Genomic DNA, 22,310 nt, shown 5'->3' with positions numbered 1-22,310 from the left:
GTACAGTAGGCCCTTATTGGTTATCTATTTTCTATATAGTAGTTTGTATATGTCAATCCCAATCTTCTGGTTTATCCCTTACCCCCTCTTTACCCCCTGGTAGCCACAAGTTTATTTTCTACATCTGTAACTCTATTGCTATTTTGTAGATAAGTTTATTTATACCCACTTTTTTTAGACTCCACGTGTAAGTGATGCCGTATGGTGTTTGTCTTTCTCTGACTTACTTCACTCAGTATAACAATCTCTAGATATACCCATGTTGCAGCAGATGGCATTATTTCATTCTTTTTTATAGATGAATAATATTCCATTGTATATATGTACCATATCTTCTTTATCCATTCCTCTATTGATGGACATTTAGGTTGTTTCTATGTCTTGGCTATTGGAAATAGTGCTGCAATGAACACAGGGATGCATGTATCTTTTTGAATTATAATTTTCTCCAGATACATGCCCAGGAGTGGGATTGCTGGATCATACGGTAGCTCTATTTTTAGTTTTTTAAGGAATCTCCATACTGTTCTCCATAGTGGCTGTACCAGTTTATATTCCCACTGACAGTGTAATAGGGTTCGCTTTTCTCCATACCCTCTCTTATTGTTTGTAGATTTTTTGATGATGGCCATTTTGGCTGGTGTGAGGTGATACCTCATTGTAGTTTTGATTTACATTTCTCTCATAATTAGTGATATTGACCACCTTTTCATGTGCTTTTTAGCCATCTGAGTGTCTTCTTTGAAGAAGTGTCTACTTAGATCTTCCACCCATTTTTTGATTGGGGTGTTTGTATTCTTGATATTGAGCTGTATGAGCTGTTTATATATTTTGGAGATTAATCCCTTGTCAATTCTTGCCCTATCCTTCGGGATGTCTCACTGAGCTTAGGACATCCAGAACTGAACTTTTGGTCAGCTCTCCAAAACTCATTCCCTGCTTCTCATCCATTCCCCCCGTTCCAGGAGTGTCCAGACTGATTGGTGTCGAAAACCTGGGCATCATTCCTGACAACTCACTCTTCCTCCCCACTTTACGCAGTCAGGTGCTAAGTCCTACTCCAGAGCATGTGTCAAGTCCATCTCCTTCTCTCCCTCCTACCTGCCACCCCCCAGCCACATAACCGTCCCCTCTCACTGGAACCACCCCCCTCCAAGGGTTTCCCCTTGCTTCTTCTTTTGTCTCCTCTAGTCCATGTCTTAGAGTTTTCTCCTTGAGAATCAATTAGGTCAGGTCAGCCCTCTCCTTAAAACCTTCCAGCGACTCTCCATTGGATTAAGAATAAGTGAGAGAAATAGAGGAAGCAGTGGAGAGCTCAAAGTTTTGTATACTCATGGCATGGGAAATTTGAAGATGCATCAACACACACTGGGATACACTTGATAGCTTGAGCATTTTGGATTGGGTTCTCAGCTGCCTACACATCCAGTAAAGTGAGATGTTTTGGGGGCATCCCTGGGCCTGCTGGACTTGGACTCTGTATGTCAAAGATGGATGGGAGCCCAGAATTTATCTTAACTAATTGGGTACTATGGACTTGCCATGCTGGGAGTTATGATAAAAACAGGAGAAAGCAAAAACAAATCTCTTCTGGCTGGACCTTGTTGTCCGTATTTAGAAAACTCTTCCATTTCTTTTGTTTGGCAATATTTAAATGTAAAAACATCAGCAAAAAAGTTTTAGTGTCTCAATTTGTCTTGGAGAATATCATAAAGTTTCCTGGAACATTACCATAAACAAGCATACTAAGAATTCTGGCAAAGTGTATTTGTGCAGAAAATAAGGAATCCCATGAAGAAATACTATATGACTTACACAATCCCTGGAATGTTTTAAAAATTAACTTCAGCTGTGGAGACGGCGATTTGTGATTAATCTGATCAATGTAGACAGCAAGCTGTATGATGCATGAAAGGAGCTCTGGGCAATTCAGCGTGTAGCTCAGACAGCCACAGCTCAGGGCCTCCTCCCCACAGAGACTGTTCACAGTGCCACTTCCCTGCCTCAGGACTGGGTGCCCTGAGCCTTCTATATGCCCAGTGTTGTTTAGGAAAAGAGGTCAGAGGCAGAGCACACAACCACACATGCGCCAGCAGCTGTCTAGCCTGGTCAGACCTCCCAGGGTGGCAGAGAATGTTGGTGGGGTTCTTTCAGTCCAAGACTAAGAATTCTCTTTCTAGCTTTCTCTTTCTAAGTTCCTGAAAGAATCAGGAACTCGTTTTTTATTGATCACCCCAGATTTATCAAGTTCCATGGAGTTGGATTAATCCAGCCAAATGCATATGAGCTCATTATACTCAGACATCTCTTAAATTCAGGACTATGCCTTAACCATGCATTCTTGATCTCCCAGAACGCACTGCTCCAGTTTTGTACATTAAAAAAATGCTTCACTAAATATGAAACTAAATGCAAATCACACTGATAGCTTTCTAAGTTTTTGTTTGTTGTTTCAGTGGATTCACACATGAGGAAAAGATCATGTGTACTGCTTACTGCTAAGTCACTTCAGTCGTGTCCAACTCTGTGTGATCCCATAGACGGCAGCCCACCAGGCTCCCCTGTGCCTGGGATTCTCCAGGCAAGAACACTGGAGTGGGTTGCCATTTCCTTCTCCTATGTGTGAAAGTGAAAAGTGAAAGTGAAGTCACTCAGTCATGTCTGACTCTTCGCGACCCCGTGGACCACAGCCTACCAGGCTCCTCCATCCATGGGATTTTCCAGGCAAGAGTACTGGAGTGGGGTCCCATTGCCTTCTCTGTCATGTGTACTAGACTTTAGGAAAAGAAATGGTCTTAGAATATTACTCTCTTCATCAAGGTGAGCTAACTCTATGTGTCAAACCATCCCAAAATCACAGTGGCTGAACAAAGTAGAAGTTCATTTCTTTGCCTGTCTTCAAGTCCAACACACATTTGAGAGAGTCTGCTACATGCTTTCACATGGGACCAGGTTCCATCCATCTTGAGGAGCCATCTTTGGCCAGGGCCACAGTGTCCTCTATATTGGGCTGATGGAAACGGAGTCGAGGATCCCACAGGAGGCTTTGTGCACGGGCTTGAAGATGGTCTACTCCTATTCTCTTGGCCAAAACCAGTCATGTGTCCCCACCTAACCAGCAGGCTGGCTGGGAAGTATAGTGTATCTTTGTGCCCAGAAGACACAGAAATGGGTTTACTGAGCACTTAGCCTTCTCTTCTGTGATCGTTAAATTGTAACATATGATACAACAGATATTTGGACATTTTCTAACATCATAGTTTCATATGGTTTCACCTAATAGTTTGTATTTCTTATCCAGAGTACTCACAACTAGATATTAAAACAGTGATCGAATTAGTGGTGGGAAAGTTAGTGATTGGCCCTGGAATTAGGGCAAAAGGCAGGTAGGAGACGATGCTGGGAAAGTAATCTGAATTGCTTACTAACATTTACTTGCAATGTCATTTGAGAACTATCGAGAAACAAAAAGTTAAAAAAAATTTTTTTTAGCAGTTTTTAAAAAGATTTTATAAGAAAATGTGTCCCACTGTTATCATCAATATTGTGTTTGCTTGTGGTAGATTCTCTCTTCCCCTCAATAATATTGTTTCAGCTTAATCAGAAACATTTTAAATAATTAATTTTCTTTTTATCCATAATTTTAAATAGCTGCCATATGTGAATTAAAAAAATTAGCAAGCATAGAATGCAGAACTGGATTCTTGGTGTAATAAATGAATTTCCTCCTGCATCTACAAATCAGCAAGTAATTATTAGCCATTCTATCCACTAGTGATTTCCCTCTTTTAAACTGTTTTCCCACTTTCCTGACCAGATGTAGAATTTGATGATTAAACCAGTAAAATCCCATTTGTGGCTATCCCTTTGAAGTTGTTTCTCAAAACTGGGTGACTACATGAACTGCACACTCATTAATTACCAGGCACGCTGCTCATTTATGGACGCACATGGTTCTCTGATGGCTTTTTCTACAGAGTTCTCTCAAGGTGCTTGCTCTCCTGTAGGAAATATGCACAGAACATGTCTCTGCATCCATAGAGCAGCTGGAGACCGAAGCGATGTTTTATGATTTGTGTGGTTGCCTGAACATCCAGAATCCATTGTATATTTCTCAATCATGAGTTGAGTCTTAGTTGTTCTTTCTGTATTTTAAACAAGTGAGGAGAAGGCTAGATGTAATGTCGAATTTCTGATGTCTTCCAACAGAGCTGTAATACTAAAATGCATTTGTGACCAGGGAAAGAATCCCTGATAGTAGATAAGAAATCTGACTTCATTAACAAGTGTTTGATGGCTTAAGTGTTCATCATTAACATTTTGGAGAACCTTACAAGTGATACTTTGTACAATGTCAAAAATGATGTCTTGGAAGAAATTAATACACCTCAGATTTCTCAGTTTCACCTTTTCACCTAAAGCAAACATGTGAAAGCAATAAAACTCGAGAAAGCAGATTTCTCTGTAGAGTTCTGTTAATGTACAAACAGTATATGAATTTCACCTTCTGGTAACTTTCTCCTCTTAGATAACCCCAGGCAGTATTCTCCACAATCAAAACTAATTGACTTTGACAAATATATATGAAATGGGTTTGACCACCTGTACAGGGAAGCCTGGGATTTTTCACCAAAGTTTCTAAGTAAGCTTTTTTTTTAAAAAAAAAAATCATATTTCAACATTTCAATTTGGTTCTTTGTAATTTCACATCTCACAGTTTCAGTAATCTTTTTTTAGGTATAATTGTTATAAAACATTATGTTCATTTCAGATGTCCAACACAGTGATTCGATACTTGTATACACTGCAAAATGATCACTACAGTAAGTCTAGTTACCATCTCTAAACCATACATAGTTACAGCATTTTTTTCTTGTGATGGCAACTTTTAAGATTTACTATCTTAGCAACTTTAAAATATGCATTACAGTATTATTAATGATGGGGCTTCCCTGGTGGCTCAGTAGTAAAGATCTGCCTGCCACCACAGGAGACTTGAGTTTGATCCTTGGGTGGGGAAGATCTCCTGGAGGAGGGCATGGCAACCCATTCCAGTATTCTTGCCTGGGAATCCCATGGACAGAAGAGCCTGGCGGGCTACAGTCTGTGGGGTCACAAAGGGTCAGACATGACTTAGCAATTGAGCATGAGCACGCACAATTAACTATAGTGGCCACGCTGTATATTATATCCCCAGGACTCATTTATTGTATAACTGGGAGTTTGTACCTTTTGATCCCCTTTACCTGTTTTGTGGCCCCTGCCAGCAATCGCAGATCTCTTCTCTGTATCTTTGAGCTTGGGGTGGTTTTTTGATCTGTTTTTTAGATTCCACATTTAAGTATAGATAAGTGAGGTCATACAGAATCTGTCTTTCACGTAGCATAATGCCTTCAAGGTCCATCCGTGTTGTTGAAAATGGCAAGATTTCATTCTTTTTCATGACTGAATAATATTCCATTGTATACACATACCACTTCTTTTTTCATCCATTCACTCATTGATAGACACTTAGGTTGTTTCCATATATTGGCTATTGTAAATAATGCTGCAGTGAACATAGGGGAGCATATAGATTTTCTTTGGATAAATACCCAGAAATGTAACTGCTAGATTGTATGATTGTTTTGTTTTGTTTTAAAATTTTTGAGGACCCTCCATGCTCTTTTCCAGAGTGGCTGTACCAATATTTATTCCCAAAAACAGTGTAGGATGGTACCTTTTCTTCACATCCTCACTGACACTAGTTATTTGTTATCTTTTGATGATAGCCATTTTGGCAGGTGTAAGGTGATGCCTCATTGTGGTTTTGATTTGCATTTTCCTGATGACTAGTTGATGTTGAGCATCTTTTCATATGGCCATCTGAATGTCTTCCTTTGAAAAAATGTCTCTTCACATTTTCTACCCATTTTAAAATCAGAGTGGTGTTTTTTTTTTTTTTTTTTTGGAAATGAGTTGTTTGAGTTCCTTTTATATGATAAATATTTACATTATATTTTATATTTGGGTATTAGCCCTTTATCAGATACATGATTTGCAAATATTTTCTTCCATTTGGTAGGTTGCCTTTTCATTCTGTTGGTTTCCTTTTCTGTGCAGAGCCTTTTAGTTTGACATAGTTCCTACCTGTTTGCTTTTGCTTTTCTTGCCTTTGCTTTTGGTGTAATGTTTCAATAATCTTGTTGGCGCCTGTTGAGTTCACCTCACTTCTATGGAAGCTGCTTTGTGTCTTGCAAAATCCTTGCTGTTTCCAACTGTCTGAAATCTCTGTATAACTCTCTGGCGCCTTTAGGATGGGCCAAATGTTTCACGTGGACACAGGCCCTTCCTTTCTGGCCCTCGTTTATCTCCTGCTCCTTCTCCCTCCCACTGTTCTGTCTGTTTCCCTTCTCGCTCCCCTGGTCCACACACACACACCACTTTCTCTGCTCCAACTTACAGGCCACTCACCCCTCATGTTCTTGATGGCTCCTTTTGAGGATGAAGCTGGGTTTTTTGGCATCAGGGAATAGGTAAGGCCCTTCCTGTTGGAGCTGGGGCACTTATTGCTTGCAAATCTGAGGTCAAGAAGGGGAAAAGTGGGAAAAGGGGAAAGGTAGGAGAGAGGGATAATTTAGGAGTTTGGGATTGACCTGTGCACACTGCTATATTTAAAATAGATAACAAGCAAGGACCTACTCTATAGCACAGGGAATTCTACTCAGTGTTCTGTAATAACCTAAATGGTAAAAGAATTTTAAAAGACTCAATATATGTATATGTTAACTGAATCACTTTGCTGTAGACCTGAAACTATACAACATTGTAAATGAGCTATACTCCAATACAAAATAAAAATATTTTAAAAAAGAAGTTTACAGGTCAGCTCCATGATTTGTTGATAGATTGAAATCTCACTAAATGAACTACACGTTCCTTATAAAAATATGTAGTTAAATTCCCATAGGCAGAATATCCCTCTCTATAGGTTTCTTCTTTATCATATGTTCATTTTAAATCCACCTGAAATGTGACATCTTCTTTTCCGGGCAGAGTCAGTTTCTCCCTCCACTCTGCTCCCCAAACTCAGCTCCATGTTGTTAAAGGAAGAAAAAACAGATATGGGCACTTTGTCAAAGTTTAATACAAACATGGTAAAAATAAACTGACTCTTTGAGGATCTAGATGGAAGATTTTTTTTCTCAGGGTGAGGTAAAATTGCATTACCTTATTCATCAGGGCATGGGGACAGCTGTTTTTACCAATTAGTTTTGATCTTTGTGTTTCATTCTTAAGGATAAAAAAATAATAATAATAATAAAAAAAAATTAAAAAAAAAAAAAAAAAAGAAGACAAATAACCCAATTGGAAAATGGGGAAAGGACCTGAATAAACCTTTCTCCGAAGAAGATACACAAAGAGCCAATAAACACATAAAAGATGTTCAACATCATTAGCCATCTGGGAAATACAAATCAAAGCACAGTACTACTTCTCAACCACTAGAATAGCTGTAATTTTAAAAATGCACAATAACAAGTGCTGTTGAGCACGTGGACAAGTTGGAGTCCTCATACACTGTTGGTGGAAGTGTAAAACGATACAGCTATCTTGGAAAACAGTGTTTTGTTCTTGTTCAGTCACTCAGTCGTGTCTGACTCTTTGTTACTGCATGGACTGCAGCCAGGCTTCCATTCATTTCCTGAAATGCAAAGGTAAGATGATTGACTGAGGAGGACTTACAAATAGCTGAGAAAAGAAGAGAAGCAAAAGGCAAAGGAGAAAAGGAAGGAAAACAGTGTGTCAGTTCTTCAAAAACTTAAACATAGAATGCCTATGATCCAGCAATTTCACTCCTAGTTATATACCCAAGAAAAACAAAAACATATGTTCATGCAAAAGCTAATACACAGTGTTCATAGCAGCATTATTCTTAATAGCCAAAGAGTAGTGACATCCTAAATGTCCATCAACTGATAACCAGATAAATGTGGTCTATTCATATAATAGAACATTATTCATCAGTAAAAAAGAACAAACTACTCTTATGTGCCACAAGATGAATGAACCTTGAAAACATGCTAAATGAAAAAACTCAGACACAAAAAGACCATATAATATATGATTACACTTATGTGAAATGTCCAGAATAGGCAAATCTAGAGACAGAATGTAAATTTGTGGTTGCCAGGGGATGAAGGGAGGGGAGAATTGGGAATTAAGTGCTGTTAGGTATGTCCTAGAATTGGATGGTGGTGACAGTTGCAGCAGAAAGAGCATGGTCAAATGTACATTCCTGGTCTGTTAAAGTGCCCGGGTGTTCAATATGCATGCATTTTACCATGTATTTAATATGCAAGAGGAAACAACCCTAGCCATCCACCAAATATATAGCTGAAGTGTTTTCCTCCAGAATCTGGTGGTAACCGTCCAGTCATTGAGTGCGCAGTGAGCTACCGCCTTGGCACTTGGGGTCGGGGCCCACTCTTTCCGGCCTCTAGGTCAAGGTCAGCAAACTGCAGCCCTCAGGCCAAGGCTAGATGGCCTTCTGTTTCTATGTGGTTCTTGAGCTAAGAATGGCTTTTATTTTATAAACGGTTAAAACTAAACCAAAAAAAGAATATTATTGCATGACATGTGGAAAGCTTATGAAATTCAAATGTTTCAGTGTCCATAAATATTTACTGAATACGGCCATGCCCATCTATCTACTGTTGCTTGCAGCTGCTTTTGCACTTGGACAAAGACCCCGTGGCCCACAGAGCCTAAACTATTTACCATCTGCCCCTTTATGGAAAACATCTGCCAGCCTCTGCTCTACAGATAAAGAGTTGAGTGAATTGTGTTTCCAGGAGTGAGGAGGGTGCTCTGGGCTGGACCCGCTGACAGGGCTCTGCTGGGGTTGTGACTGTTCCTTCGGGCTGGAGTTGCCTCATCTGGAACAGGAGACGGCTTGCATGAAGGCTCTCTATAGCGTCTTTCCAGCTTTGACTGTCTCTAGTGTATCGAGATTCCAGTTTGTTCGGTGGCCCCCAGGTGGCCAGTGGGGCAGGGGACAGCGCTCTTGTCTGGGACAAAGCCACGGGGGCCAGGGAGTCACGTGAGCACACGGCACGGAGCTGGACACAGACCTGGGGAGCCAGTGTGTCTGTACAGGGCAGATCTGAAAATGGGCCCTCTCCAGGGCTCAGAAGCAGACGATTTGGGCCACTTTCATGTGTCCTAGTTTCATAGATTATATTTTACCCAGTTCTATTTATTTCTTTATTTAATGGCTGCGCTGGGTCTTTGTTGCTGCATGGGCTTTTTCCTAGTTGCAGAGAGTGGGGGCTACTCTCCAGGGGCGGTGCACAGGCTTCTCATTGTGCTGGCTTCTCTTCTTGCAGAGCACGGGCTCACTAGCTGTGGCGCATGGGATTCATTGCCCCGCGGCATGTAGAACCCTCTCAGACCAGGGATTGAACCTGTGTGGCCTGCATTGGCAGGTGGATAAAAATCCACTGAACCCCCAAGGAAGTCCCATGTAATCCAATTCTTTTAACCCTGGGGAAGAAGGAAATGGCTGATGCTAAATATTGGGGACCTGGAGAAGGGCATGGCAATCCACTCCAGTATTCTTGCCTGGAGAATCCCATGGACAGAGGAGCCTGGTGGGCTACAGTCCATGGGGTCGCAAAGAGTCAGACTTAGCACAATCATTGAAGTGACTTAGCACAATCATTGGTGAAGGCTGGCAAGGGATGATAGCAGAGGCTGGCAATCTGAAATTCAGGTTTTCAAAATCCGATCTAGCACTTCCAGCAGGTTTGTGGAAATTGACCAGGTAACTGTCATGTCTCCTGTCCATAGAGTAGCAGGGCAGAGTCTCTGTGGTGCTTCCTGTTTTCTCAGTACTAACATGTGGCTCTTTATCCACAGTCCAAGGGATCACGAGTTGTTGGCATCATCGCTCCAGCCTGGTGTCTGTAGCTATGGAACCATACTGGCCTGCTGCTATGGCTGGAGAAGGAGCAGCAAGGGAGTCTGTGAAGGTACTTTTGTAAAAACTCAGACCACCCGGTGTTCAGGTAGTTGGCCTGGGTCCTGCGGTTTTTCTCTGTGACACCATAAGCTGTCACCAGGTTACCAGTGGCTTTCCAAGAGCAGGGACACAGTCCTAACTGACACCCAAGGTCTAAGATCTCATCCCATTCAAAATATGGCTGACACCATCACCCTTGATATGATATGTTTGTTTTAGGAGCCCTGTTTCATCAATTATTTCTGCTGTTCTCTTAGTCAGTATGGCTGTTTTTGTTTTAATCTAGAGAAACTGAGTTAGGCAAAAACAGGTCAAGAAATATCTCATTCTAATTATAATTTTTCCAACTGATTTCCAACTGATGAATTCCACTTTTTAATTATGAATCACCCAACCAGTAGGCTTTGGTCACAAACAAAAAGGTTAGCCATTTACTTTGTAGTTCAGTTACTCACACTTTTCAAGTCCATTGTGCCGATTTCTAGATGGTTTCAAGGGATGCTTGCATCCCTTGATGCAAGATGCAAGGGATGCAAGATATGCATGGTTCTATTGTGTACATTTCAAACTAAGTTTGCATAATTTGCTTTTGACCTCATTTCTCAGACCAGTGTTAGGAACTCCAAGAGAGGCCTCTGACAATTTCAAGAGTTGGGGGGCTAGGGATGAGCACAAAGTTTTGTGTTGCATTGTTTTTCATGTAAATTTCTATGATAATGGACACTCACAGTGTAAAAGAATCAAATCTGTATTCTTTGTAGCTGACTAACCAGGGGTACATTCTTTCAGGGCAAGAATCTGGTCTCAGGGCCTTGTGTATCTAGTAGGTGGCATAGAACCTGAATCCTTAATCTGTTAAGTGGGATGAACAGACATTTGCACGTCCCATATACTTTAGGCACTGGTGTGGATCATATTGGATTATAAACTATAAAGCCCAAAAGTGTTAGCGATTTTTAAGAATAATTCTACCTTCTTTTTCTGCTCTTTCCCTGCCCAACCTCCTCCTCTTTGATTTAGCTGGTTCAAAAATAATCTGGGTAGACCATAGCTGTGGGCAGAACTTGATCATGTCCGAAATCCATGAAACATTGGAGGACATTGATCTCGCTCCCACATGTTTGATATTATGTAAAACCCTGCACTGTCGCAGTTTCCTTATGAGGAGATGACAAGAGTGTGAAGATAGTAGAAGAAATGTTTGAAGGCCATCACTGCCTGCCTAGCAGAAGAAAGTTAGAACATTTCCCTGGGACTTTGTCGATTGAAAAGGGTGGTCCTCACACTGGTCGGGTGGGTCATGATCAAGGGCGTTGTCTTGAGAACCAGACCGACGTGGGTGACCTTGGGCAAGGTAGATAAGCTCACTCAGGCTCCATTTCCTCCCTTGCAGACTTCTGTCCGTCAAAGCAGCAGGTGATGAGGGGGTTCAGTGTTGCTTTTTTCTCCTTCTAAACACAACATAATACATTTTTCTTTGAAGTCAGTCAGGTGGAAAGGGCCAAAAACCACACAGGATACCTGATTTGGAATCTCTGTTACAGTCACATGAACCTCAGGACCTCCGGCCATAAAACTTGCATGTCTCTGGTGAATAAATGAGGGTGAGCTTTGCTTTTCTAGAAGGGCTATTCTATAACTAGATCGGAGCAGTCTGACCATGGTGCACACAACCAATCACGTTCTCACTGCTTTTGTGGCCAATATTCATACCAGAGGCCTGAAGAGAATTGAAAGCCAGATGCTAAAGGGCATTCCAACACACTGCTCCCACTGCGTGTTTGGCAAGCCAAAGAGATGGTCAGCCCACCGTCTGTCCCCGTCAAATGTTGACACAGTAAATGACAATGATTTTTGTATCTATGCTATCATATTACATCTAATCGGCATGGTCCTTCTTGATGGTAAAGTCATATGCTTCTCGAAGCACCAGGTAACAGACTAGTTAGTCCCTGATCACCAGGCCTCTGATTTCTAAGCCATGGGGTGCATGGTGATGAGAGGAATGCATGCCAATTTGCCTGAACAGGCAGAGCCAGGCTCCAGCCTGTGAGGGTGCAGTCTGCCCCAGCCTTCACCTCCATTGACTAATCACCCCTCAGTCCTTCAGAGGCCCTGCTTCTATGCCAGAGCTTTCTAGATCTCAGCCTCTGCCCTGCTTAAATCTGCTCCCAGGGCAGGGTCTGCTTCACTCAGTATCATTAGCCTTCAGATATGGGTCATTTAATGAGATATGGGATAAAGAGCCGTCCAACACTCCAGAAAGATGGAGGAGTTTGCAGGGAAATTAAACAAGAGAGCTTCCTTTATCTAAAGCACACTTAAATCTCAGGCCATTTTAGACATAAACAGAATTTCCCTATGCCATAGACTGGCTGTTCCCATCACAGATCCAAAGTTACAGTAAATCAAAAATGTCTTTCTGGAGTGCTGATCTCCAAACAGCAAGGGTATTAATATTCACCACTTCTCCTCTCTCCTATTTGGCATTTATCCTGGGCTTTCGTGTCTGGACTACATTGAAAATAACTTTCCAGGGAGCAATCAGAGGTCTTTGGGGCTTAAAAAAAAAGGTTTATTTTTCTAACATTTACAGTTAAAGCTGCATCTCCAAGAACATAACCATAACAAAATAGACCCTGGAAATCCAGTTCTATCTCATTTACCTCCAAAAGTAGAAGAACTTTGGTGGGAAGTGTGTTTTCCCCTACCTTCTCTCATGATCTACTTCAAGCCTTGAAATGTTTCCCTATTCAAAGTTCTACATTTAGTGCTTTATTTGTCATTCAAAACTATTTCAATGTCTAACATGTTCACACTATTAAATGCAGGAGGAGAAACAAAGATGAATGTTTATATCCCTGTTCTGAAAGCACTTAGTATCAGATAGTAGATAGAAGTCAAACATAGAAGCGAAATATCTGGCTAGTTATTGAATAAGATGAAGATATCAGTTTCATGGGAGAACTCTGTGGAGTTCTCAGAGATGAGCAGAAGTTCATGTGTGGCTGGAGAAATCTGTACAAGCTTCTGGAAGGAGGGGCCCTACAAGGTAGTCCTTGAAGGATTATTAGGATATTAACCATTGGGGTGGCGGGGAGGGGTGCTGCAGGGTGGGGTAACAATAGAGATTGGGTAGAAAGTTCAGAGTAGGTCAGAGAAGAGCAGGCAGTCTGGTTTGACCTCATTGTTGTTTGGGTTCAGGGAACAGAGTAAGACTAAAAGAAGGCGGAAGCCAGGTCATGGTTATGACCCCTGTCCTGGATTCAGGACCCAACAGAGATTGTTTGATGACTTTTAGGCAACAAAATCAGTCCTGAATATTCATTGGAAGGACTGATGCTGAAGCTGAAACTCCAATACTTTGGCCACCTGATGCAAAGAACTGACTCATTGGAAAAGACCCTGATGCTGGGAAAGATTGAAGGCGGGAGGAGAAAGGGATGACAGAGGATGAGGTGGTTGGATGGCATCACCGACTTGATGGACATGAGTTTGAGTAAGCTCTGGGAGTTGGTGCCATCACCACCAGGGAAGGCGTGCTGCAGTCCACAGGGTCGCAGAGTCGGACACGACTGAGTGACTGAACTGAACTGAACTGAACTGAGGCAATGCATGGCATTATTAGAGCTATACTTCTGGAATATCCCTTTAATGTCACATTGGACATCGATATCCTAGGAACAGCACCTGTGAAGGTGATTCTTGCACAAATATCCTGTTGAGAGGCACTCGGGAGAAATCTGTAAGGGAGTGAGGAAACTGGGGAAGAAGCGAGGCAAAGATGTGGCTTCAAGAGAAGTTTGACTTCATCCTGATCCCACAGGGAGCTCTGGAGTGTTAATTACACTGCAGCATTTGTCCTGCCCAGAAACCAGGGGCTAGGCTGTTAGACCTGTGCGTCAGCCAAGCCCTGGTCACAGACTGAGGTGAGGAAAGCGAAGAGAGAGAGGCATGTGAGAAATCTCCCAGACATCTATGGGCAAAGTGGTTCTAAGCAGCTGGATAAATATTGGCTTGGCCAAAAAGTTCGTTCTGGTTTTTCTGTAAGTGACTGTAGGGAAATCCAAACACACTTTTTTGGCTAACCCAATACTTACTCAAGGAAATTGGTGGTAGAAACAGGGATCAAGGGGTAGGGTGCTTGTCTGGGGATTGTTTGGGGATTGTGTGTTAGGTGATTGTTTGGGGAACAAGAATAAATAGAGACAGTTGAGACTTTGACTCCAGGTAGCTGGGAGATGAATGGTGACATTAGCAAAGGTAGGGTTGGGTCAAATGGGAACATGCCAGAGTCTTTAGGAACAGGCTTGCCTAGGAGTGGACCTTCTATGAGCCAGAGAATCAATGTGCAGAGAAGTAAGCAAGCATTTCTGGCAATTGCTGAGTCATCCTTTCATATGCTGGCTGTTTCTGGAACTCCTAGTAGATCCAGAAAATGTGAGAGTCCATGATTCCCTACCTGCCTAGTTTCTCTCTCATTCATTGCTTTTCCTCTCACTCCCCTCATGTCTTAGGGTTCTCCCATTTTCCTTTCTTTCTATCCATAGCGTTTTCTCCCTATCTCCTCCTTATGAGCCAGACTCAAACTTTCCACCATCTTTGACTACATTTTCTTGCCCCCAATCCAATCTGTTACCCATCCTATTCTTGTTTCTCCTGCCACTTCAGTCATCCAACAAATATTTATTGAGTTCCTAGTTTGTGTCAGGTGTCTGGATACAGAAGTGGATAAAACAGAAAACCAAATCCTGCCTTTGGCATGCCTCCGTCACCATCACTATCACCGTCACCATCATGCTTGTGGTTCCCATCCTTGGAACCGGAGGCAGCGTCTCCCTGCCTCCAACCTGTGCTTTGTTCATTTTGGCTGATAACACACAGAATTGAAAATTTTTGATCATTCAAAAGTGAAACAGGGAAAATAATACAGAAGAGAAAAAAAAAAAAACAGTAGAAAGGGGGAGAAGGACCTTGGCCCAGTATAACTATGGAGTTTCTTCCAGCTCACAAATCATATTCCTTTTGTTAAATCTTTTGTGTTTACATACAAACCTGGCTAATTGCGATGTAAGAGGCTCTCTTTTTCTTTGAATGCCACTGGAGGTATGGCAGTGCTAGGCAAAGTTAAGGTCAACTTGTACTCATGGGGTGGAAGGGGGTGAAGGGATGGGGACTGGTAATGTAGTTCAGAAGCGAAGCACTATTCAGTATTTTAAAGGTGAAAACAAACTGGAGAGGAAGCAGATCACCCTCTGTATTGTATGCCACGCAGAAGGCAGCTAAGTTTAACACGTGTGCATTTCACTGGGCTGACTACCCCTGTTCCTTTTAATTTCTTTATTGAAATATAGTTGATTTACAATGTTGTGTTGATTTCTGCTATACAACAAAGTGATTCAGTTATACATATATATTTGTATTCCTTTGTAATACTCTTTTCTATTATGGTTTATCACAGGATATTGAATATAGTTCCCTGTGCTCTACAGTAGGACCTTGTTGTTTATCCATCCTGTATATACTAGTTTGCATCTGCTACTCCCAAACTCCCAGTCCTGCCCTCTCTCATCCTCCCTTCCCGTTGGCAGCCACAAGTCTGTTGTCTATGTGTGTGAGTCCATTTCTGTTTTGCGGATAAGTTTATATGTCTCAGATTTTAGATTCCACATGTAAGTGGTATCATAAGGTGTTTGTCTTTCTCTTTCTGACTTACTTCAATTATTATGATAATCTCTCTAGGTCCATCCATGTTGTTACAAATGGTATTTTATTCTTTTTATGGCTGAGTAATAGTCCATTGTATATATGTATCACATCTTTTTCATATGTTTACCTTTCAGTGAATATTTTGGTTATTTCCATGTCTTGGCCATTGTTGATAGTACATGTATATATCTTTCTAAATTAAATTTTTGTTCAGATATATGCCCAAGAGTGGGATTGCAACTCTATTTTAGCTTTTTGAGGAACTTCCATACTGTTCTTTCTAGTGACTGCACCAATTTACATTCCCACCAATAGTGTAGGAGGGTCTCCAGCATTTATTATTTGTAGACTTTTTGATGATGGCCATTCTGCCTGGTGTGAGATGATACATCATTGTAGTTTTGATTTGCCCTTTTCTGATAATTAGCCATGTTGAACATCTTTTCATATGCCTATTGTTTCCTATTTTTTAATCGTCAAAATACCTTTTCTTTCCACAGCTATGTGTGAACCTGGATGCAAGTTCGGTGAGTGTGTGGGGCCAAACAAATGTAGATGCTTTCCAGGATACACCGGGAAAACCTGCAGTCAAGGTCAGTACTAGAGACCACGGTGGTAATACAGACCTACCCCAGAGCTTTCAGAATCAACTCAGGCTGTGCAGTGGTGTTTAGGACACAGCATAGCACTCAGGATTCTGCAGTTTGTAACTCCAATCTTCAAACGAAAGTGGTTTCAGAATGAGATTTTTCAATCAGTCTCTTCTAGAAAAATGTCAAAGTCATTCTGATGCTTTTGTTAGGATGCCAGATAAAAAACATTATTTTCCCTCAAAACAAATAATGTGTATTGTTTTTTTAAGCTAAGGAAGCAATGCATATTTTTTATTTAAGAAAATGCAACAAAACAAAAGGATATAAATTAAAAAGTGAGTGTGAACACCCACAGTCCATCCTCCACCTGTAGCTAAGAGTTAATCTCTGCAGTTTCTTTTCTGTTATAGTTACAAATATGGATATTTCTCATGGGCATTTCTGCATGTCAGCACATAGAGAGCTGTCTCATTTTTTAAGGCTCTATCCTAGTCCTGCGAGCAAATGCTTGTGTCATTTATGTAAAAATACTTTAACCACTATTATAGAAGTTGTCCCCAATTTTTTGCCATTACAAATAGCACTATATCAGTCATTATCCTATGCATATCCTTGCATCTTTGAGTATTTTTATAGGGTAAATATCTAAAAATGGAATTGTTGGGTTGAATGACATGCATATTTTTATTGCAATTGATATATTTTAAAAGGCAGTTTATGACTTTTGTCATAGGCTGTTTATCTGAAGATATTAAAGCAGTTATAATATTAAGAACAGTGGTTCTGAAGGTGGACAGTTTTGTCCCCTAGGAAGACTTGCCAGATAAAATACATATCCCTAGTTAGATTTAAATCTTATTTTCAAATGCAATTTCACATAAACAACAAATAATTTTATATAGTGTATGTATGTTGCAAATGTTGTATGGGACATATGTACACTGAACAAATATTAGTCATTTTTCCAAAATTCACATTTACCCGGGCATCCTGTATTTTTATTTGATAAATCTGGAAGTCTGACCCCCGAGGTCATCTGGCGGTGCCTGGAGACATTCTGGTGGGTAGAGCCCAGCTGAACATCTATAGTGCACAGGGCAGCCCCCTGCTAAGGGTGATCTGGCCCCAGATGTCCACAGTGTGGAGGAGCCCAGGCACCAAGAAACCTGCGCTCATTAAGAAAGGGTCCCCAGTTCTATAACACAGCTAAGCAAAGAGCAGCAAATCCAGTTCAGCTGCCCTTAGGAATGAGCCCTGCCAGGGTTCTAGAAAGGAGAATGGAATTCCAGAGAAAGCCAGGGGTCTGCCCCACTCTGCCCTGCCCTCCCCCGCCAACCTCACTGCCAAGGCCAGATGCTCACATAGCCTTTCTTTGTGCTGGCAGACCTGCAGGCTGAGGGAGAACCCTCTAGCTCTCCTGTCCCGACCCCAGGACGGGGTCCAGCACCACCAAGGGGCTCCTCAGAACCGTGTCCAGAAGGCTTGAAGGAAGCGCGGCAGGAGCCCTGCTCTCATAAGTAATAATTCAACCATGTCCCTTACCAGAGCGTTTCCCACCAGAAGACCTGTTTTTCCATATATCTTGGATTCTGTACCAAGATACCTTCTCAAAAGAGTTGGAATGGAGAAGGCATTTTTTCATGCTGCTTTTCAAGTCCCAGCAAAATATTCACTTTGAGGGAGTGTCCAGTTGGCTCAGATGTGGGCCTGTCTGGCTTTTCCCCACAGCCTCCCTGCCCCAGGGCTGCCTGATCAAAGTCCATGTATATCCACTGATGGCCACAGGCCTCAACCCAACTGATGTCTTTCCCCAAAATGCTTCTTCCAAGAGACGCCTCTGACTTAGGGCCAAGTGATGGAATATCCCTGGCTTTCCTGTTATGTCCAACCAGCATTATTTAATTCATGCCTTTGAAGCAGTTAGGATCTAGACAGGAGATGGCAGTGTACAGGGGACTGGCGATAGAGAAGGGGGTTCAAGTGTCCAGCTAAGGTGTTGGAAAATCTCCACGTAAGGTTCTTTTTAGAGGTGAAAGCAGCCACTTACTTATTTTCAAGAATGGCCTTTGCCTGTTACTGTGCTGAATTTTGATATTACATGGAATTTGGTTCTTTTCTCCTTTCTATATCTGCCTTGAGGGAGTTATGACATGTGGCACCCACATCACCATGTACCCAAAGATGAAACCCATGATGGCTTTACAAGTTTTTTTTCTTATGTATCATTTTTTATTTTAATAAAAGCTAATTCATTCTTAATGTTTCACGTTTTAAACCCTGAAAAGCTCAGAGAAGAAAGTTCCTCTCAATCTTCCCAGGAGGTAACCATTATAAACGTGTAGAGCCTGGTCTCCCAAGGTTTTTTATTTCTGCCTGTGCCACATGGCTTGCAGGATCTTAGTTGCCAGACCAGTGGACCTCAGCTGTGAAAATGCTGAGTTTTAACCACTGGAATGCTAGGGAATTTCCCTAGGTGTTTTTTCCTATGCTTATTTTAAAAATGTGGTATCTATATACATATTTTTGTAAACTTCTTGTGTGACAGCATCCTCTGAGCACCTTTATATGGGATTAAATATTGTCCTGTGACCTGACCACCAGTAATAGCTGCCTGGCAGGGCTCCCTCAGGAAAGGTGTGAGACAAGGCCATTTGGCCATCATGAGGCCACTCAGAATAATAATTGAAAGGAGATTGTGCGGTTGGCATCTATCATAGGCTACCTGGGACAGCATTAAAGGCAGCAGTTATCTAGATGGTATGTTTTAACTTTTTATTCAAGTAGGAAACACACAAAATTGTACACCTGTCAACAATGTACAACTCCATGAATGTTCAAGAACACCCATGTAGCTGGCATTCAGATCCAGAAATGGAAACAGCCTCCCTGAAGACCCCTCATGCTCCCTTCCATCACTTGCCCCCAGCCCCCAACACGGAACTGTACCTTGTCTCTCACACCACAGAGTCATTGGCCTGGATTTGTTTTGCTTCTTTCACTCATGCCTGGGTTTCAGTGTGCTCATTTGTGTCCAGCTTCTCCCAGTCAATATCATGTTTCTGAGTTTCATCCACAGTTGTTTGTACTTGTGGTTTGTTCAGTCTCACTACTGCATAGTATTCTATTGCATGAGTATACAAGTCATTTATCCATCCTTTTGGGAGGAGAGATTTGAATTCTTTCTGGTTTGAGGCAGTTCAGAATAGTGCTACTGTGATCATTTTAGCATGTGATTTTTTGGTGGTTTAGTTGCTCAGTCGTGTCCAACTCTTTGCAACCTCATGGACCGTATAGCCTGCCAGGCTCCTCTGTCCATGGGATTCTCCAGGCAAGAATACTGGAGTGGGTTGCCATTCCTTCTCCAGGGGATCTTCCTGACCCAGGGATCGAACCCAGGTCTCCTGCATTGCAGGCGGATTCTTTACTGACTGAGCCACCAGGGAAGTCTGGTGGGCATGTACCCATGTTTCTGTTGGACATTCGCCCAGGAGTGGAATGGCTGGCTCATGAGTATGTCTGTATCCAGCTGCCACACAGTTTTCCAGAGTGGTTGTACCTATATTTGCATTCCCTCCAGCAGTGTATGATGATTCAGTTTGCTCCACATCCTCACCAACACTTTAATGATGGTCGGAGAAGAGGTGAGTCACTACCCTTTGAACCTACCTCCACAGCTGGGGTCCAGGAAGGCCAACCCCATTCCACATCTGGGTGTTTCCTCCTTCAGTTCACCTTTCTCCATTTTCTGACTGCCCCCTGCAGATGTGAATGAGTGTGGATTCAAACCCCGGCCGTGCCAACACAGATGTGTGAATACACACGGTAGCTACAAGTGCTTTTGCCCCAGCGGCCACATGCTCCTGCCGGACGCCACATGTTCCAGTAAGTTTCAGCAGCTGGCCTGCTCTCAGTCAACACAGAGGCTTGACTTTTGCCATTTAATGCTTGGGGCAAAGTTGACTTGAGTTATTGGAGGGGAAAACCCCCCACCCCAAAGACTCTCACATCACCCTAGACTAAAATATCTTTGCACACATATTTTTTTCAATTTATTTATTTTTTAATTGAAGGATAATTGCTTTACACAATTGTATTGGTTTCTGCCAAACATCAACACAAATCAGCCATATATATATGTCCCTTCCCTCTAGGACTTATTTTTAATTGTATCAAAATACGTATATTGCACAATTCACCATTTTGACAATTTTAAGTGTACAATTCAGGCATTTTGTACATTCACAATGTTGTGCAAACCATCACCACTCTCCAGAATAGCTCCATCACCCCAAAAGGAAACCCTGTCCCCATTAGCAGTCACTCTCCACTCATCTCCTCCACCCAAGCCCTGCATTCTGTCTCTCTGGATTTGCTTGTTCTGGCCACATCGTTTTTAAATAAAAAGACTGAGGAGAAAGATAAATTGAGTATCTCTCTATATACAGGGATGAACTAGGATTATTCATGAAAAAAATAAGCATACTGAAAATATAAGCATATTGTTTCAGGAAGGTGATAAATCTCAGATCCATCTCAGGACATCAGTTCTTCCCACCAGCTCTCTTTCTCACGCCCCTTGCCCCACGCTCAAAGATTAGTGACTCTTGTTGGAAGTCCATTCCAGTTCACATTCCTGAAAAGAAAAGCCCTTCTCTGATAAAGAGAACCCATGTCCTGTGGGAGCCTAAATGTCTATATCTGTTCACTTATTGAGAAGGAAGGCTTTTCAGGTTTTATGTTGCAGCTGAAAAGCAAATCCATCCACCCTGCCACCCCCAACAAGCCTGCAGCTTGTGCCTTCTGCCAGCTTCCCATGGTTGCAGGGTCCTCTGACTCCCCAGCCTATCCTGGACTCTCCCTCGGTTGTAAAATCCAGGCTCATGCATAGCTCACTTCCCCCACCCCGCCTCATCCTTTAGCTGCTCGCCCCACTTGGCAAAGTGCCCCAACACCACTAGAGTCTCCATTAGCAAGCATGCTTAAGAGATAAAGCAGGCATTCAGAGTCTTTTTTTTTTTTTGAGTATTTTTAAAAGTATTTATTATAAATTAAACAGAAATCCCCAAGAAACAAACATGTAGCTTAATGAATTCTTGTAAAGCCAGCATCCATGTAACCACTACCAAATAGAACTTTGCCAGAGCTACCCTCTTCACCCCCCAGCCCCTTAGGAACAATTGTCCAGAGTTTTCTAGTCATCACTTAACATTTTTAAAAAGATATATGCTAATGGATGTTTCTGAAACATTCCACAAAAGCCTAATTAGTGCCAAAAAAGATATCTTTCTCCAAATGGAAGGATAAAATGAGGTAAATTTTGAAGATTAATTTTGAAAGAAGACAACTCAAGAGAAAAGGGATAAACTAGAAATATAACCATCAGTCAGTGTTTGCTATATTACCATATACACAGATACTGTGTATCTGTCCTGGTACCCTCTTTGTCTATTACTATACATGTGAGGGTTGCCTCTGCCTCCCTGTTTATAGCTTACAGTGGCCAGGTGGCCCTGAATGCTGATTTTATTTACCGAGCTCTTTGCAGCCTCTTTCATCCAGCTGGTTGACTGGCATGTTATAGATGCGGGTGGATAAAGAGAGGATATTCACTGTGCTCCCCTGTTATAGGCACTTTTGATCCATATATACCGGAACCCTACTAGGGATATGTGTTTTTGTGAGACAAGGTCTATTTAGCAATGAGTGACAGAAAAATTGAACTAAATTATCTTTATTTTTAAAAGCTGGAGGCAAGCAGTTCCAGAACAGGTCAGCAAGGACTCAGCCTCTGCCATCTTCAGGGTATTGATTTCATCCTCATGCTTGTGGCCTTGTGGTCACAATATGGCTGCCCTAGCTCCAGATATCACACACACATCAAAGGTAGGCAAGACAGAAGGGAAAGGAGTGATGCCAGGAAACAAACGCCTCTTTTATGTCCATCTGTTTTGTCATGCAGCAGCATCTTTTCCAGAAACTCCAGCAGACTTATCTTAATATCTCTT

At 41.9% G+C, this 22,310-nt stretch overlaps 1 protein-coding gene across 3 annotated transcripts in view; it reads left to right on the top strand.

The window, feature by feature from the left end:
• EGFL6 (EGF like domain multiple 6) overlaps positions 1-22,310 on the top strand; it is a 55,379-nt gene that overhangs the window by 7,318 nt on the left and 25,751 nt on the right. For all 3 annotated transcript variants that reach the window (XM_061137786.1, XM_061137784.1, XM_061137785.1), the window contains exons 2-4: positions 9,901-10,013; positions 16,213-16,305; positions 20,068-20,187. In XM_061137786.1, the coding sequence (XP_060993769.1) occupies positions 9,901-10,013; positions 16,213-16,305; positions 20,068-20,187 (326 nt within the window). The remainder of the gene's footprint in view (positions 1-9,900; positions 10,014-16,212; positions 16,306-20,067; positions 20,188-22,310) is intronic.

Source organism: Dama dama, chromosome X, assembly GCF_033118175.1.
Source record: "Dama dama isolate Ldn47 chromosome X, ASM3311817v1, whole genome shotgun sequence".
Taxonomy (NCBI): domain Eukaryota; kingdom Metazoa; phylum Chordata; class Mammalia; order Artiodactyla; family Cervidae; genus Dama; species Dama dama.
This window is presented reverse-complemented; position numbering and strand designations above follow the sequence as displayed.